Source organism: Pelecanus crispus, chromosome 1 (assembly GCF_030463565.1).
Source record: "Pelecanus crispus isolate bPelCri1 chromosome 1, bPelCri1.pri, whole genome shotgun sequence".
NCBI lineage: Eukaryota > Metazoa > Chordata > Aves > Pelecaniformes > Pelecanidae > Pelecanus > Pelecanus crispus.
In genome coordinates this window covers 99,079,059-99,096,434 of record NC_134643.1, presented here as the reverse complement: position 1 = coordinate 99,096,434, position 17,376 = coordinate 99,079,059, and the positions used below count along the sequence as shown (strand labels likewise).

Here is a 17,376-nt window from a genome sequence, read left to right as displayed (position 1 = left end):
GCCCCGGCCCGCCCCGCCCCGCCCCCGCCCAGGCCCCGCCCAGGCCCCGCCCAGGCCCGGCCCGGCCCCGGCCCCGCCCCGCCCAGGCCCCGCCCAGGCCCGGCCCGGCCCCGCCCCGCCCAGGCCCCGCCCAGGCCCCGCCCAGGCCCGGCCCGGCCCCGCCCCGCCCCGCCCAGGCCCCGCCCCGCCCCGCCGGCAGTGCGGTGCCGGCGCCCATGATGGCGGCGGCGGCGGCGCAGCTGCTCCGCGCGGCCGCCCGCGGCCCGGCCGCCCTGGCTGTCGCCGCGACGGCGGGCCGGCGGGCGCTGGGCTCCGCGCCGCCGGGGGTGGCGGCGGGCCGGGGGAGGCGGCGGGCCGCGCTGGCGGCGGCGGGGGCGCTGGGCGGGCTGGGGCTGGGGCTGGGGCTGGGGCTGTGGCGGCAGCGGGCCGCGATGTCGCCGTCCGAGGAGGACGAGGAGGAGAAGGAGGAGGAGGAGCTGCGGCAGCGGTTCATGGCGCCGCCGGTGAGCGGGCTGCGGGAGCTGCGGCGGCGGCGGCGGGAGCTGCGGAGCCGCATGGAGCTGCTGATCATGGAGACGCAGGGGGAGGTGTGCCGCGCCCTGGCCGCGCTGGACCCCGGCGCCTCCTTCGTCGTCGACACCTGGGAGAGGAAGGAAGGTACGGGGGGGGGGGCCGCGGGGGTCGGCCCGGGCAGGGGCAGCCCGGCCCCGGTCACCCCGGGGGGCGGCGGCCCCGGCGCGGGGTGACCCTGGCGTTGGCAGGCGGCGGCGGCATCAGCTGCGTGCTGCAGGACGGCGAGGTCTTCGAGAAGGCGGGAGTGAACGTGTCCGTCGTGTTCGGGCTGCTGTCCGAGGAGGCAGCGCGGCAGATGCGAAGCCGGGGCAAGTCTCTGAAGGCCAAGGACGGTAAGGTGCCCGGCGGGCCGGTGGGGTAGCGGGCCGGGGCGCGTTCTCCCGCGTATTCCCGTGCGGGCACTCCGGCAGCGGGGTCTGGCCTTTGAGCGGAACGTGAGGGAGGCCGGGCTGATCAGCGCTCAAGGGAAGACTTCATTTGTATCCTGGTGGTTTCCAACCAGTAAATCTGGCAGGTGGAGTTTTATTTCCCTAAAAAACGAGGTATCGGGGTGCTTCTCCCTCTGTCTCACTGCGTTAAGCAGTGTACGGTAGGCACAGGTTGTTTCTCGGTAACGACGCTGTAGCTCAACAGCGAAACAGCACAGGGGTTACGTACCAAAGAGGTGGAGGGAGAGAACCAAAAAGACTTGAAGGCTAAAGAGGATTCAACCCACGTTCAAGTAGCAAAGGGTAATTCTGAGGACGGGGGGCGGTGGAAAGCCTTAGCAGTGCCTTATGTTTTAAGTGATCTTCATCTAATGGGTGCTGTAACATGTTGTTGCATTTTAGGACAAATACCAAAAAAAGCATTTAGTTAGGCAGGCAGAAGTGTGTGGATGAGAAGTAAATTGCCCATCGATTAATAATTATGGTGACCCGACTTGAGAAATTTTCTTGTAGTGGAACAGTAGCTTGGAACCTAAGGAAAAATAGTGATGTTCCTTCAATGATAATAAATGAAGTTACTTGAAAAACTGGAGGTTTTTTTCTGTGCATCTTTTTATCTAGGGAAACTGCCTTTTTGCGCCATGGGTGTGAGCTCTGTTATCCATCCAAAGAACCCTCATGTTCCGACCATGCACTTCAACTACAGATACTTTGAAATTGAAGAAGCAGACGGTATGAATTTTAATCCAAGGAAGTACGTATGAAATTTATGACTCCACGTGAAGGAAGCGTGAATGCATGGCTAGGGAAGAGGTTAAGAACCGGTCCAGTTTTGTTCCCAGCTGTGCCGAGAATCTGTTCTGTAGCATGGGATCTCTCAACCTCTGGGCTTTCATTTGTCCATTTCTAACATCAGTGCGATGCGTGCATCTGGGACCATAACGCTGTTTGCAGTTTACTTTTTGCAGCGTACACCAGGGGTTTCAGACTTAAAGTGTAGGAGGTTATAAATAAGCGTAGAAACATACTCAAAGGAGCAAGTCTGGAATTTAGCAGAAGAAAGGTCTGTGAAGGACTGGTAAGTGTTCTGGCCAGGACGTACCTTTGTCTCAGAAGCTGGGAGGACGTACACTGTCAGAAACATCGTTCTTTATGTGCACTACGCCTTTTTCCCCTGACTTTCTGCAACTCACCGCTGTCAGAAGCAGGACTCTAGGCTAGGTGGTCTAACACTGAGAGCCCGTCTGTGCCTTGTGACAGTGTACGTACTGCCAGAAGCTCAAAGACAGTTTTCTTTCAATTATTGCCAGAGCATTATGGATAATTTCTAGTCAATTACTTCCCTGGATTTAATTTTTTTTTTCCCTTTCCCTGACACACAGTAAAATGTTTCTGGATTCTTGAATAGGAGTTGCCAGCCCATCTTGAGAAATTGATACCCTGTAGTGGGGGTGAGCAGCCCAAAATACTGAACAAATGGTTTCCACTGCTTTGAAATTTGTTTCATGTTTTCCTGAAGTCGCTGCGCATCGCACTACCTCAAACTCAAATTTTTCACAATTGATGTTTAGGAACACCACTGAGTAATGATTTTGTTTTGTATTGTAGAAGTAGTTGTTAGTTCTTGGTGAACCACTAGCAATGTACTTCTGTTTGGAAGTTTAAAATAAAAATGTTGCTGCTTGCCTCTCTCCTGTAGGAACTAAACAGTGGTGGTTTGGTGGTGGGACTGACCTCACTCCAACTTACCTGAATGAAGAGGATGCCGTTCATTTTCACAAGACTCTGAAAGAAGCCTGTGACAAGCATGATGTGAAGCTGTATCCCAAGTACAAGGAATGGTATGTGGGGAGAGGTGTGCCTGGGTTCCTTTTGTGGGAGCAGAAGGCTGCACTGGATATTGCCAGTGTAAGTGTACTCTACGAACAGTAGGTTCAGCTGCCTTTTGAAAAGTGCAGGCAGACCCTAACGAAAATCAGCAAACGTGCACTGGGACAAAAATGTAGTCTAAACCAATCTTTTATTTACAGAGGCCTGAGTTTTTCAAATCAGAGGGCTGACAACTAGGATTGTAAGTTTATAGCCTGAATAAAAACCAAGGTGACTCTACAAGGTTTTGTAAGCCACAGACTTCACTTGGCAACTTAAAAATTCCTTTTAGCCTCTGGTGTTAAACTAGGACAAGGCTTCTGCCCCATGGACTTGCACTAATTCTGCTTACAGTGAACTCATGGTAAATGTGCGTGACTTTAGTGTGAGTGCTTGGACCAGCACTGCAGTTCTGAAAATCCCATTCCAGTTTTTCTGACCTTCATTACCCTTTCTTTTTTTTGCCAGGTAGGTAAAGGAGCTTGTCCTTAATGTAGAAGCTTCATAGTTTTGATGGGGCTGTACTTTTTTTCCAGTGACACATTCTCTGAGAGCTCAACAGCATATTCTCTAAAGATGCAAACTCTGAATGTTCTTCTTGAGCTGAGAGATACAGGCGATGGGATCCTTCACTGTTCAGTGGGGGCTTGCTGCTCTGTGTCCGATAATCCTATCTGCTACAAGCTGTGGTATCCAGGAAGGAGGGGTTACCCTATTGTAAGCTACCAGGTCTTGTCTGAGGACAGGAGATAAAGTGGGTGTTGTAGCTTGGGTGTGAACCGCTTAGTAGAGAAGCACATCTTATAACCTTAAGACTACAGCCTTGTTCTCTGAGGAATTTCTGCATGGTAGTTCAGAGTGTCTGCCTTAATGGTCAGGTTGTCAGGTTGTCTGCAGTGTAAGTAGGCTAGCAATGCCAGCTGCAGGGGGTCGGAGAGAAGGACGCCTGTTCTTAGTCTGAAGGCTGCTCAGGGGAGGACTAATTGTATCCATGGACGAAGGCAGTTTTCTCAGTCCCAGCATGAGTGTTTGCTGTAAGCAGCAGCTACGTAGGGGCACGCGGTTCTCGCTGCCGGAGCAGTGTGACTCTCCTCTGAGCTTCTAATTAGCATTGCCCCTTTTCCCACCTTTCCCAAACATAAAAGCTCGTTATGTTTACCACGCTGTCTTCCTGATCTAGCTCTAAGACTTTTGTCAGGCTTGTTCTCTTTTGCATTTCTGACTCACCCTTGTTTCCTAACTCTTCCTGCTGCTATAGAAAAAAAAAAGCTGATCATCACAAGTGAACAAAAAAATAGCATAGGTTATCTGCTGTATCTCCACGTCTCTTTCGCTATGGCCATGCCATTTATATTGCTTGAGAACAGCAACTGTGGATGGATACATGCATGGAAAACTAGTCCTAAAGGAAGGCAGGGTTTCCTTGCTGTTGATAGTTTCTGCCTCCTACTTACCTTCCATTTCTCCCCCACATGAAGACTTAACAGACCATGGCTGCCCACGCAAGCAACTATAAGCAAGACAGGGTGTGGATGCAATGAATCAGCTAATTTACAGTAATTGCACACCTACATACTCCCAATAAATACAAAAGAGATTAATTGCCTCCCTATTGTAGGATAAGCTGCACTTACTCCTTCATAAACTTGAACATGAGCCATGAAAAGCCACTGCTAGAATGACTCCACCTTCCAAGTTTAACTACTCAAAAGGCATTTTCCAAGGAAGGCTGACTCACTTTTGATTTTTTCCTTAAGTGATGGTGGCTTTCTCATCTGGTCTTGGGTTTATAGATTCTTTTAGTTTTGATGCAGAAAACCAATTCTTTCACTAGAATGGCAAACAGAATACAGAAACTATCTTCCAAGTTTATTTTGAGTTCATCTGAAAGCTGTACAAATAATTTGGGATCTATATATGATTCTGGGAATGAAATCTAGAAAGAGCTCTTAGGGTGAAGTTTTGAAATCAGGTGTCCCTCCTCCTCGTAAGTACAGGATATGGATTGGATCACTCCACATGGAAGCATCTGCCATGGTGTTTGAGTGTTCAGTGACTGTGCGGTGTTACATAGCTTTGCGGAGACTGTTTTGTCAGAGCTTTTACTGTAAGTGAATGCAGGAGCGCTTTCCAGGTGATGCTGGACCATCCTGGCTCTCAGTAGTCAGTGAAAAAGTGCAGCACCTGGCGCTGCAGGAACTGACTTTTCATCAATTTTTCACTAGTGCCATCCTGTGCCTCGTAACTGGAGTTCTGTTCATTTCTTTGGATATTGTGGACTATAATAATTGTCTGCTACCTCTTCTAGGTGTGATGACTACTTCTACATCAAGCATCGTGGGGAGCGAAGAGGGATTGGAGGCATATTCTTTGACGATGTGGACTCTCCCTCCAAGGAGGAAGTATTCCAGTTTGTGAAGAGTTGTGCCAAAGCTGTTGTGCCTTGTTACATTCCCATTGTGAAAAGGCACTGCCATGACTCCTTCACACCAGAGGAAAAGCTGTGGCAGCAGCTTCGGAGAGGACGGTGAGTACTGAAGGAGCAAAGGAATACATGGGAGGTGGATTACGCTGGTGAGAAAAAAATGAACTAGTTTTTCATGGTTGCAGGGTTTATGTCATGTTGTGGTGTGGGCTAAGTTTGCATAAGTGCTCTAAAGCTTGCCAAAGAATTTCAGCATTTTTGCGTACAGAACTATTTTTTAAATCCAATGCTAGATTACCAGGGAGGGTGCAAAGAAGGTACTTAGCACACCCTTATTTGTATCCCCCACTCTCCCATATTGCAGCACAAGCAACCCATACAAAATGTCACAGTTTCTCTGCAACTCCTTCAAAAACCAAGAGAAGCTGCTGCTTTGTAACAGGCAAAGGCATCTGTGGTGTCCTGAATCCCGCCCCCTCCTGTAGCTCAGTGATGTGGGATACAGGACTGCCCCATGACATGAGGAGCATAAGGGTGAGGGAGCTGTGCTTTCTCTTCAGTGATGAAGCTAAACCCCAGAAAGTCATGGAATAACTGTACCCAGGAGTACTTTCAGGTTCTTACATACGTATTTATTCTATCTGATCTTGGCATTGAAATGAGGATGCTGTGAACTCTTTGTAAAGGAATAAAGATACAGAGCGGTTTTGTTTTCCTGGCATGGTCCAAAGTCACTAACTCAAAAGACTTTTGAGGATTCTTATTAATGTGAACAACCATTAATGCTGCAAAAGCTTAAGTACGCTGGTAGATACAGTTGTACTCCTATGTCCTGTGATTGTGTAAGCATATGGAGAAATGAGAATACATGTGCTTTGTGCAGAACTGGGGAGTCTTTAGTTTCTGCCTCTTCTGCAGAAAAATCTGTGCGAGTGGCATAGAGAAGGCATAAGAATTCAAGTTTAGATCATTGGCCTGCAGCAATTACTCAAATAAGCACATATCCTTAATTTGGTGAGGCTATTCCTGGGAGAGTTGGCCTTTCAGGATCCTGCTAAGGTTATAAGGGGGAATAGCTTCTTTAGGTTTCAGCCAGGACCAGCTCATGAGGCCTGCTTATTTCCCTGGATCTGTTTGCAGCTTACTGGGCTAGGCTAAGCTTTCCATTTCTGCAAACAGATAAAGCGCTCCTCCCTTCCTGTACCTCTGTTAAGTACTAATACCTCAGCACTGGTTGCCAAGATTACTCCTGCTGAATTGTCACTGCCCTGTTCCTATGTTGGGGGCAGAAAACTGCCTATTCTGGCCCTTACAAGTCCCAGCCAGCACTCTGAAGCTCTCTGACCTCTGCTGCTTTTCAACTCTCCCCAAGAAACAGAAAATCTTGTTCTGACCTTGCTGCTTATGTGTCTTTCAGCATGGAGGACTGCACGGTAGAGTTTTTCCTGTGGTCATTTCCAGTTCCTTTAGGTTCCTCTTATGTCTGACACCACCACAAAAAGGAGTACTAGCCTAACCAAGCTAAACTGGGTGTTGAGCTTGCCAGCAGGGTTGAGGCCTAGGAGAAGTAAGCTAGTATAGCACCATGCAGAATGCTCTCCTTGAATAGTTTCCTGCTCTCCTCTGTTACTTCCTATGCTTTGTGGAGTGGCAAGGTCACACTTGGATTACTATGCAGAGGATGCTAGAGAACAGTTGGCCCCAAACCAGGGTTCATTCTGACACACAACACAGCAGAAAGACAGGCTGGTTTTGTTCGGTGTCCGTTAGTTAAAGAAGGCACAAGCAACTTCTGATAATAAACTTCTTTTTCTGTTGCATCTCTTCACTCCCCACAGGTACGTGGAGTTCAACTTGGTTTATGACAGAGGGACAAAGTTTGGCCTCCTGACACCAGGATCAAGAACTGAAAGCATTCTTATGTCTCTGCCACTGACTGCAAGGTAAGGGCATAGATACGTGGAGCTGCAGGTAGGCACTGTTCTTATTAAAGTACTTCATAGGATTAAATCAAAGCCCTGTCCTGGTGTCCAGTCTCTTAACGGTGGTTAGTTCATGTGTGATACAAGAACTGGCCAGATACATGGAGATGCTTCTCTGGTCTGCTACACTCGCACAGTTGCCAGTAATGATAAAAATATCTAGAACATAGCCTAGACATTTTCTGACCAAAAAAAAAAAAAAAAGTGGTGTTTTTAGTACCTCTTGATAGATTTCCCCTGCTCGCTCCATGGGTTTTTGTTTAGTAGCTCTTTGAACCCATGCGAGCTTATGGCAGTCCTGACAAGCCTGTGGTAAGGAAGGTTCCCCAGTTTAACTGCATTGTGTGAAAAAGTACCTCTTTGTTTTCTACTCGCACCTGATGACTTCATTCAACTTTTCAATGAGTAACCAGGTTTTCTTCCTATTCATTTTCTCCATAACAGTTCTTATTTTACAGGCTTCTGTTTTTTTCATTGCGTGTTTTCCAGGCTGACAAGTCCCCCTCTTTTTAGTCTTTGTACAGTAGCTGTTCCATACCTTTGATCACATTTGCCACTTTTCCCTAGGCTTAAGTTTTCTATGCTCTTTCTGAACTGAGGATAAGAAACAGACAACATAAGCTACGTATGTGTATCCAAGATGCAGGTGTGCTGCTGACTCATACAGTGGCATAACGATGTTTTAGTTCATTATTCCTTTCATATTCCTAATATGCTGTTTGCTGGTTTTGATTGCGGCTAAGCATTTAACTGGCTTCTTCATAGAATTGTTACGATGCCAAGATCTTTTCTGGGCAATAAAAGTTAACTCAGTCTCTCAACGCGTATGTAGCTTTTTTCTGTGTACATCACTTTAGATCAATCAACAGTGAATTTCACCTCCCATTTTATTGCTCAGTTGCTTGGCTCGATATTATGTCTTTTCAACTGCCTTTTTAGGTTTTCACTGATCTTGCTTAATCTTCCAATATCAGCAAACTGTCATTTACTGTTTATGCCCCTTTTTAGGTTGCTTTTAGATATGCTGAGTAGCACGGGCCCTATCATGAATTTCGTAAGACTCCATTAGTGATCTCCCTCTGCAAAGATAACTGACCTTTGTCTGCTACCCCTTAACCATGAAGGCAGTCCTGGTCATACCATATAGCTTCATCCCACTGCCAACACCAGATGTGTCCCTCACCTGGTGGTGTAGCACGGTCCTACCTTTTGATTTCATTGCTGGGATGATCTGGTTTTGCTTGTTTCTGTAAACATAAATAGCTCACTTAACAGCATGAATGGGTCCTTCCTGGGAGAAAAAAAATGGAAAAAGGTTGTACCCATCCCTTTGTGACTGCTGACACTTTTCTTCTTCTGTCATACCTCTTAATTGCCTTTTCAATAAAAAGTGGTCTCTTTATCAACTTTGTTTTTAAAACCAAGATTCAAGAAGGACTTGTAGTGCTTCCAGTCCAGCTTCTGGAAAAATTTTCCCTGGATGGTTGCAAATACTGCATCAGGATCAAATGATAAAATTTTAAGCTGGCGATTTCCCAGCTGACTTGTGTCCTCACTCTCTTTTGTCTGAGTTCTTTTTTGGCTCGTCTTCCTCATGATACTAGTGTGTCACAAGAGACTACTAAAAGATCTTTGCAAATAAACCTGCATGGATTGTGGGGCAGGGGGCATTGCTTTTTCTTTTTTCTTTGTTCTTCCAGCCTTTCCAGAAGTTGGGAAGAAGACTGAGCTAACATTTCTCCTGTCTCTTCCAGTGTTATTTGTTTTTACTGAACTTAATGATTTGTAGCCATATACCGTCTACTTCACGTGAGAGCATCAATTGTGTATGTAGCTTTGCATTCTCAGGAAAGGCAACTCAAGTCTAAACACAGCCTGGTGCGGGAGACGTGGCAACCAGCTGGGCAGTCTGAGTGAGTTTCCCCTCTCCCTGCAGGTGGGAGTACATGCACACCCCTCCAGCAAGCTCGAAAGAAGCAGAAATCCTGGAGGTTCTCCGCAATCCCAAAGACTGGGTGCACTGACACGGATTGTGAACAAGATGGATTGCTTACACTGAGCCATTATGAGAGAACAGGAACGCCCGCAAACCAGCTCATTCAAACTGCTGTTGCATGGTGTTTTAGTATAGTTATTTATACTCTTACCTAGTGCCTTAATAATTCTGTAGACTTGTTACAAATTGCAAATATGTGAACTCATTCTTTAAGATTGATTGGCTAATATTATCACCCCCTGTTGATGTTGCCTGGTGAAGGACTGGCGATGCCCTCACAGGACTACTGTGCATGCTTAAGAACTTCCTCAACTGGTTTGTTTGACTGCAAATTCGTAAACTACTGTGAAGCGTTCTCCCAGTGGAATGAAAGCATTATCTGTGCCTAAACAGCACTGTTCACTCCTAGAAAATGTTGGGGTGTTTTAGAATTTTTTTTTAAAGAATAAAGGAAATATTTGATTGATTTTAAACTTTACGTCTGCTTGTGAAAAAGGTGGTACTTAACTATGTGGTTTTTGAGGCTACCCACATTGACCTGAGAAAGGGAAAGTGTCTTAAAATGTGCTGCAGTATAGCATGACTTGACTGATCAGTAACTGGGAGATTCTGGATTGGGGTCCCAGTCTCGCCTTATGAGAGTAGAAGGCTGGCTGTCCATTTTGAGGAGAAAATGTTTCAGAACCACACATCTCAGCTGTGATCAGGACAGGAGAGCAACCTGCCTCGGGCCAGCTCCTTTGCCAGGAAGGTCGGGGGCAGATCAGAAAACGGTCTGGTGTTGCTCCGAGGTCCTCCAAACAGCTCTTCACACTGCTCCAAGCCCCGGACTGATGACTGTCCTTTTTCCCCCCGGCCTGAACCTCGTCGACGACCCCGTGGGGAAAAGTGAGGGGCGTCCTGTTCCCCCCCCCCGACCCCGGGGGCCGGCTGAGAAAAAGGCAGCGCCTCCTCCCCGTCGGGGAATCGAACCCCGGTCTCCCGCGTGACAGGCGGGGATACTCACCACTATACTAACGAGGAGTGGGACAGTGATTTCTCGGCTTGTCGCCAGGACGTGATACGACATCACCTCTGGCGGGTTTCCGGCTGGTGGTTGCCTCGGTGCCCGAGCGGTCCGGCTCACACTCGCCGCCCTCCGCTCACCCAAGCCCTTTGGGCTACCGTGTTCGTTTCCGTGTTACGCTTCCTCCGCAGAAAGAAGTTAAAAATAAAAGATGGCCTAAAAGCCGGAGATTTTCTCGCTTCCAAGAGGGGGAGGGGGGTGGGGTGGGGAAAAAGGAAGTGGCCCGTACGGGGATCGAACCCGCGACCTTGGCGTTATTAGCACCACGCTCTAACCAACTGAGCTAACCGGCCGCTGTGCATCCCAGCTTTACGCGCTCTCATGACACGCCACGCGTGGAACCGCTGCCGGGAGCTACGCCCGCTCTTCTTAATAGACCCCTTCGGCGGGTCGTTTCAGTGGACCTCTGGCAGAGCAGCAGGGGTACTAACGGGGCGCCGAGAATTGCTAAAATGAACACCTTCAAAACTTTCATTTTTTTCTGTCCACGTTTACCCACGGCATGGAGCGGCTCGCCAGGGCCGCAGGCCTCCCCGGCTGGGGGGGGGGGGGGGGGGGTGGCAGCCCCACCAAAACGACCCGCTACGCTTTTCCCTTCCGCTCCCTAAGCGGCTCCCGGCGGAGTTCCCGATCGCCTCCTTCCTTTCACGCCCACGCCGCGGACGGGGGTCCGGCGGGAGGAGGAGGAGGAAGAGCAGGAGCGCTCCCCGGAGGTAAAAGGCAGCGCCTCCTCCCCGTCGGGGAATCGAACCCCGGTCTCCCGCGTGACAGGCGGGGATACTCACCACTATACTAACGAGGAGCGGGGTGCGGGCTGCTCCCCCCCACCGAGCCCCACGCACCGCCTGCGGCCCCCCCCGCCCTGGCTGCGATCGCGCCGTGAGCGGAGCGGTGCCACGGGGCGCTCCTTCGGGCCCCGGCACCCCAGTACGGGGCCAAGGCCACGGGAGGGGGGTGGGGTGCCCCTCCGCCAAACCGCCTGCTCCGGCCCGGTCAGGCAGCGGGCGGCAGGGACGTGCGCGCCGCCCGGAGCCGCCTCGGCGTGGGGCTGACGTGGGCGCACACGCTGCTGCGCGAACCCCGAGGCCCTCCCGAAAATCCCAGCAGCTGGTCTGAAGGAAAAGGCAGCAGGCAGGGCAGGCGGGCTCATTTCCTAAATCTGCCATGAGCCCTGCTTTTCGACTGTGGTGAAACCACCTGTCCTCAGAGGAAAGCGTGAACCCTTCCCCAGCTGCAAAGCCAATTAGATCACGTGTAAAAACAAGGCATTTAGTAAAAAAAAAAAAAAAAAAGGCAGAAAATTCTTAAGAAGTAAATACCTCTGAATCAGCGAAAGAGTTGTAAAGGAGGAGGACATCATCAAATTCCAAGCCCTTTGCTTCACAAACTGTCAGTACGAGTGCTAAGCTGAGCTCCTCAGGTATCTCCTCCTTTGCCGTTTCATTTGCCACTAACACCGCCTATCAGAAAATGCATTAATAAAAAGAACAGGTTAGGAAGCAAAAAAAAAGGTCACAGCTGCATAGAGAAAGCATATAAATGTATCATGACAATACAAGAGCTTTCTCAAAACCAGGCAACATTTAACACAGATGTTCCCACATTCTCTGCAAAAAAGCTCGCAAAGCTGCCGCTAGAAGACTGACAAATGCATGGGATGAGGAGACAGTCATAGACCCGGTGTAAGAATATTTGGTGTTAGAAAGGAATAGGGCGGGAGCCATCTGATGCAAAAAAGAGCAGAAAGACCCAGATGTGCATGAAGAAGAATGAAACAGAAACCCCCACAATAAAGGCTTCTAAGTTTTAAAAGCATAATCTATCGGTGAGATATAGAGGCTTAAAAAAAAAAAAATTGTGGGCAGTCCAAATAAAATAATTATTTAGTTAGCAGCAGACCTGGAAGAACCTGCAAAAAGCCATATACCTGAGAAAAGCAAACGTGACGTGCTCCAGATTCAATAGGCGGTGTTTTCCTTTTGTGGCCCCTCAGCAGCGCTGCTAGGTCACTGACACTGCGGGACTCCAGCACCGTAGGTTTTTCTCCATCAAAGAGACCACAGTTCTCGGGAAGCTGATCAAAAGGTTCTGGGAAACAGTACTGAAGCAGATCAACTACTCCAGATGTCACATGGAGAGTACCTGTCATAAGCAGAGTACAGATTTCAAACTCAGTCTGTCGCATGCTTGCTCGCAAACACATTTCTAAAGGATTTTGTTAGAATTTTGAGGTCAAGAAACACCAGTCAGAGAAGAGAGAAGCTGTAAGTTTACTTTATGTTTCTGCTATTGTGAGTCGACCTCATCTCACTGTAAACTAATTTCGGAGTAATGAACTAATTAAATTCAAAGCACAGAACAATGCAGTTCTACACTTTTGCATCCTTTTGTCCTGATGCCGATAGCCAAATAAGTTTGAACACTTGGATTCATCACACTGAATTTTTGTGCATATTCTGGTAGTTCGTGAGTGCAAAATGCAACAGTAAAAATAAGTGAAAGCACGTTGTTCCAGTAATATCAGATGCAGAAACAGGGAAGTGAAGGAAGGGTAAGAGAGAGCAAAAATTGTATGTTGGCATCAAACACATTTTTTTCACAACAGTTAAGTTCTGTGAAAGGGAGAAATGGGAACCCATTGTACCTCTCAAAAACAAAAGCAGTTTCAGAAATCCCTGAACCACATCTTCCTTCGATACATTTTTATGATGTGCTCCATTTTCAAACCCGCAGAAGGGTCTGAACTGTTGAAGAACATCCAGGACAGAATCTGTGTCACCTACAGTTCTGCTACCATCTTCCCCCTGCAAAACATACACTCTTTACCACAGTACACTAGGCTGAAATTTGTAATAGTTCACAAGTTGATCTGCAGGCAGACAGGACACTGTTGCCTCGCAGTGAAACCAGCACTCAGGATTTTTAGGGTAAATGACTAAGAACAGTAACATTTTCAGCATACAATTTTAATCAGATGCCCTGAGCTTGTCTGAATTCTCTTTAACATTGAAGAAATACAGACATAAAATAATTTGTCCTCTTAAAACCAAAACCAACCAAACAAAAAAACACACACAAACAAAAATGACACCCACAAACTTAAGAGATACTTAGATAACTGACAGTGGCAGATTTTAAATGATGTCCTGACAAATGCCCTTAAATGAAAACTTAAAGACTTAGCCTGACTTTCCTAAAAACTTTGAGGAATTCAAGTACATCAAAGACCAAATAAAATAGCAGCTTTGCCCTTTAGTGCAGAGACAGACAGGGTTGGTCACCTTTTTAGGGACCAGGACCCAGGCTTTTGTCTGTAAAGCAGTGGCTTGTTCTCCAGCCTCCCCTACTTTTGCACTAAGCCTGGAAAACTGTCAAGGGCTGTGCACTGAAAAAAACCACTTGACCACAAAAGACGTGCTGAGCTACCTGGAACACCAATCAAGGCGATTCCCACCACAGGGGGATCGGCGTTAACAACCTAACTGAGAACTGCTGGGATAAGACCTGCTCCAGAGCAGGAGATTGCTCAGTAAAGAAAGAGCAACTGGGAATTTCCATGCCAGGAGCCAGAAGATGCAAGTGCAATGAAACGCAGTGCTTTCCAGTAATCTTATATGCCATATACACATGAAATCAGAAATGTAATCTAAAAGCTTTGGGGTTTGCTGAGTTTGATCTGCCTGTGCAGTCTTTTGCTCCATCTGTGCTCATCCTCATCTTCATCCTTACTTACTGGCACACAAGAAGAAATGCCTGGGGCATTTGGGCAATCACGCTTGATACATTAGTTTCCAGAATGGAAAACTACAAAGAACAGACAAGACAGAATCCTTTTGAGAACTGACAGGCAATTATTAAAAAAAGCAGACTGGAAAACAGTTTATTATGTCGTTTCATGAAATTTCATGTTAGCGCTGGGACAAATAGGATTTATGTCTTTCTGCAAGACAACAGGTCCTTTGCAAACTGCCTAGGGATTTCAGCAGTAACTCAAAGCCTTTTTAAAATGCCCTTTGAAATTTGCCTGTACTTTAAGAGTGTAAATAGATTTTAGCCCTCATGTTTAGTTAGGAGAGGGTCTCTTGGCTTTAGTCTGATAGTCTATGCTGCTATTCTTTTCCCTTACCATGTGTAGAGGTTAAAATTTTCCAAGCAGTACAGGAGTTTATGCTGCATATTGCGACATAGATCAAGGAAGTCTGAAACAAAGCTAAGGGAATATATTGAATTATGTGCTGTTTATAAAGAAATAACATTACTGAATTCAAGTGTCTTGTTTTTACCACTGCATTTGTTTGTGAAAGCTTTTAATGATCATGTGCAATGATTTGATGTAGCTTTGGCATCAGAAAAATTTTGAGCTGACTAGCTTTGTGGTCTACCTTTTGTGTCATCTGACTTGCTCTGAGAAGATCCTAGGAAGTCAGATTCTGTATCTGTCTTAATGTGATCCACTGTCTTCAGCCACCATGAGTTTAGGTATCTTCCAAAGGTGCTCCTCCCGTCTGCTGACAGTCTGCAAAGCTTAACCTCTACGTTTTTACACTGCCATATTATTATCCCTAATCCTTTTTTTTTTTTAAGTTCTTCCTAATTTAGTGATCACTCAGTACTTTGAAAATACCGTTTTCCAAGTAAATTATGAAATAATTATTTCAGTATTTAAAAAACACAAGAAGCACAGCTTGTATTGCTTCTATAATATATAGATATTGTGTGAATATAGGTCAAAATACATTTCTCTGTCTTTCAAGATGAGAAGGATGCCTAGGGAGAGGTATAAATTCTTTCTGCTTTCTGGACTAAGAAATTAGTTAAGTAACTGCCTTCTTAAATGTTGCTTCAGGAACCTACAGGTGATAGATGGTGAATCTCTGGTGACAGATATTTGTCTAAATACAATACTTAAAACTAAATGTTTGAAATACATGTCTTCTTTTGCTTTCACTAATGAGTCAAATTTAATACCTTTGACCTCTTTCCTTTTCCAGGAAAACCAATGTAACCTAGCTTTGTAATACCACATAGTCAGGAGAAGAACTTGGCCAGGGATGAGGAAGTAAAGGGTGAGATGAACTTTACTTTTTCCCTCTTAACTATGGTACCTTACAGATAAGTGATCATGTCCATATAATGAATTTTTGTACTTCGGTTTAGCCAAAAACTCTTCTACTAAATACTTATTTATGACTTCGCAAACTTTGGAGTCTTAAGGTTGTCTTAAGTATAATTTTACATTATATTCTACATAAAAGGGTTTTTTTAAATTATAAGGAGGGTGTCCTTTTGGACAAACATATAGGTTTATAGGTTGGTTTTTGTCAACTACAAGAGTGATTTTTCATTTCCTTTGCAGTAATATAATGTAGAAAACTCTGTTAGAAATTTTGTAGCTACTGCTGTAAGTTGTGATCCTGCCTGCTAGTTATTAATGTCACTGCTGGCTATTCACCAAGGTTTGCTATTGCTCCTTACTTGAGGACAAATAATTTTAATACACAATTATGGTGGTTTTAGCTGGGACAGAGTTAATTTTCTTCATAGCAGCTAGTATGGGGTTATGTTTTGCATTTGTGCTAAAAACAGTGTTGATAACACAGGGATGTTTTAGTTACCGCTCAGCAGTGCTTACACAGAGTCAGGGCCTTTTCTGCTTCTCACTCCACCCCACCAGCGAGCAGGCTGGGGGTGAACAAGGAGTTGGGAGGGGACACAGCTGGGACAGCTGACCCCAACTGACCAAAGGGATATCCCATACCATATGATGTCATGCTCAGCATATAAAGCTGGGGGAAGAAGAAGGAAGGGGGGGGGATGTTTGGAGTTATGGCATTTGTCTTCCCAAGTAACTGTTATGTGTGATGGAGCCCTGCTTTCCTGGAGATGGCTGAACACCTGCCTGCCATGGGAAGCAGTGAATGAATTCCTCGTTTTGTTTTGCTTTGCTTTGCTTGTGTACGCGGCTTTTGCTTTACTTACTAAACTGCCTTTATCTCAACCCACAAGTTTTCTCACTTCTACTCTTCCAATTCTGTTCCCCATCCCACTTGGGGGGGAGTGAGTAAGCGTCTGTGTGGTGTTTAGTTGCCGGCTGGGGTTAAACCACGACAACAATCTATCAGAAATACACTGTAGAATGCTTATCTTGTCAGTATCACAACATTTTGCAGGATTGTGGACTGCACAGAATCGTATCAGAAAGAAATTCATACTTTTTAGATGGGTTATAATAAGCAGGCCACAGACTGTATATGGATTATAGGCGAGGGAAGAAGCTATAGATTTTCAAGGCTGAGAGGAGTGTGTTCATTAACAACAGTTTTGCCTCCTCCACTTTTACGAGCCAGCTCCTTTGTATGAGCTTGAAGCAGGTGCTTTCGAGGACCCTGAAAGTTGCTGGTCAGAATAAGGTAGCCTGAAAGAATGCTGACTACATTGCTGATTTTCTGAAAAAGAAATGTTGGAAGATTATTTCAACCATGGATAAGGCTCAACGTTTAGTCCTACGGCTGGGACAAACCCCGGCACCACCACAGGCAGACTTGCAGAGGGGTGTGCTGTCTGCTGGGCCAGGCAGCTACCAGCCAGCCCCACAGGGTGGGGGGAAAGGTAAATGGTGGTGGGTGGGAGGACACTCACGAGTTGCAAACTGCTGTGCTACAATCCGCCATCTCAGACACGCTGGATAGACCCATGTCTGTAGGTCAGGATGGGCAGCCACCAAGTGTCCTTGGCACAACAGGACCGACAAACTCAGTCGTGGGACAGTTACAGGGATCCTCCTTTTCGGAGGGCACAACATCAGGAGGTCACTCTGATGGTGACCATGATGGTGGCCACCACAGTAGCTTCCTGATGTCACAATCTACCTCCCTGCCTCTTGTCCTGGTAGCATCAAGGAGGCTTGGAACAAGCAGGATCCAGACAAGCAGAGGCGAGTGGCTGCTGGTCCTTTGGGTGGCGTGCCAAAGAGGCTGTTCGCTGAACCACGGACTGGACCATTGGGCTTAGTGGAAAAAGGCAGCAGGTGAACCGGG

The 17,376-nt window shown here is 46.9% G+C and overlaps 1 protein-coding gene and 3 non-coding genes across 4 annotated transcripts; 1 reads left to right on the top strand and 3 right to left on the bottom strand.

Annotated features, from left to right (window-relative positions):
• Positions 1–218: 218 nt before the first annotated feature.
• CPOX (coproporphyrinogen oxidase) lies at positions 219–9,739 on the top strand. The gene is made up of 7 exons (XM_075711055.1): positions 219–657; positions 762–905; positions 1,623–1,733; positions 2,701–2,842; positions 5,179–5,397; positions 7,134–7,238; positions 9,214–9,739. Exons 1-7 carry the CDS (start codon positions 219–221, stop codon positions 9,299–9,301), a joined length of 1,248 nt encoding a protein of 415 aa, XP_075567170.1. The 3' UTR covers positions 9,302–9,739.
• A 485-nt stretch (positions 9,740–10,224) lies between these two features.
• On the bottom strand, positions 10,225–10,296 carry TRNAD-GUC (transfer RNA aspartic acid (anticodon GUC)). Its single transcript has one exon. It is a non-coding gene; the product is annotated as a tRNA-Asp (tRNA).
• Positions 10,297–10,558: 262 nt separating this feature from the next.
• TRNAI-AAU (transfer RNA isoleucine (anticodon AAU)) lies at positions 10,559–10,632 on the bottom strand. Its single transcript has one exon. It is a non-coding gene; the product is annotated as a tRNA-Ile (tRNA).
• Positions 10,633–11,069: 437 nt separating this feature from the next.
• TRNAD-GUC (transfer RNA aspartic acid (anticodon GUC)) lies at positions 11,070–11,141 on the bottom strand. Its single transcript has one exon. It is a non-coding gene; the product is annotated as a tRNA-Asp (tRNA).
• Between the last annotated feature and the right edge of the window lie 6,235 nt (positions 11,142–17,376).

Bases quoted from the DNA above. Each gene is read 5' to 3' on its own strand.
- CPOX (XM_075711055.1), top strand. From the start codon at position 219: ATGGCGGCGGCGGCGGCGCAGCTGCTCCGCGCGGCCGCCCGCGGCCCG. The intron at 1,734-2,700 runs GTATGAATTTTA...TCTCTCCTGTAG, and splicing joins TGAAATTGAAGAAGCAGACG to GAACTAAACAGTGGTGGTTT. The intron at 2,843-5,178 runs GTATGTGGGGAG...TACCTCTTCTAG, and splicing joins TATCCCAAGTACAAGGAATG to GTGTGATGACTACTTCTACA.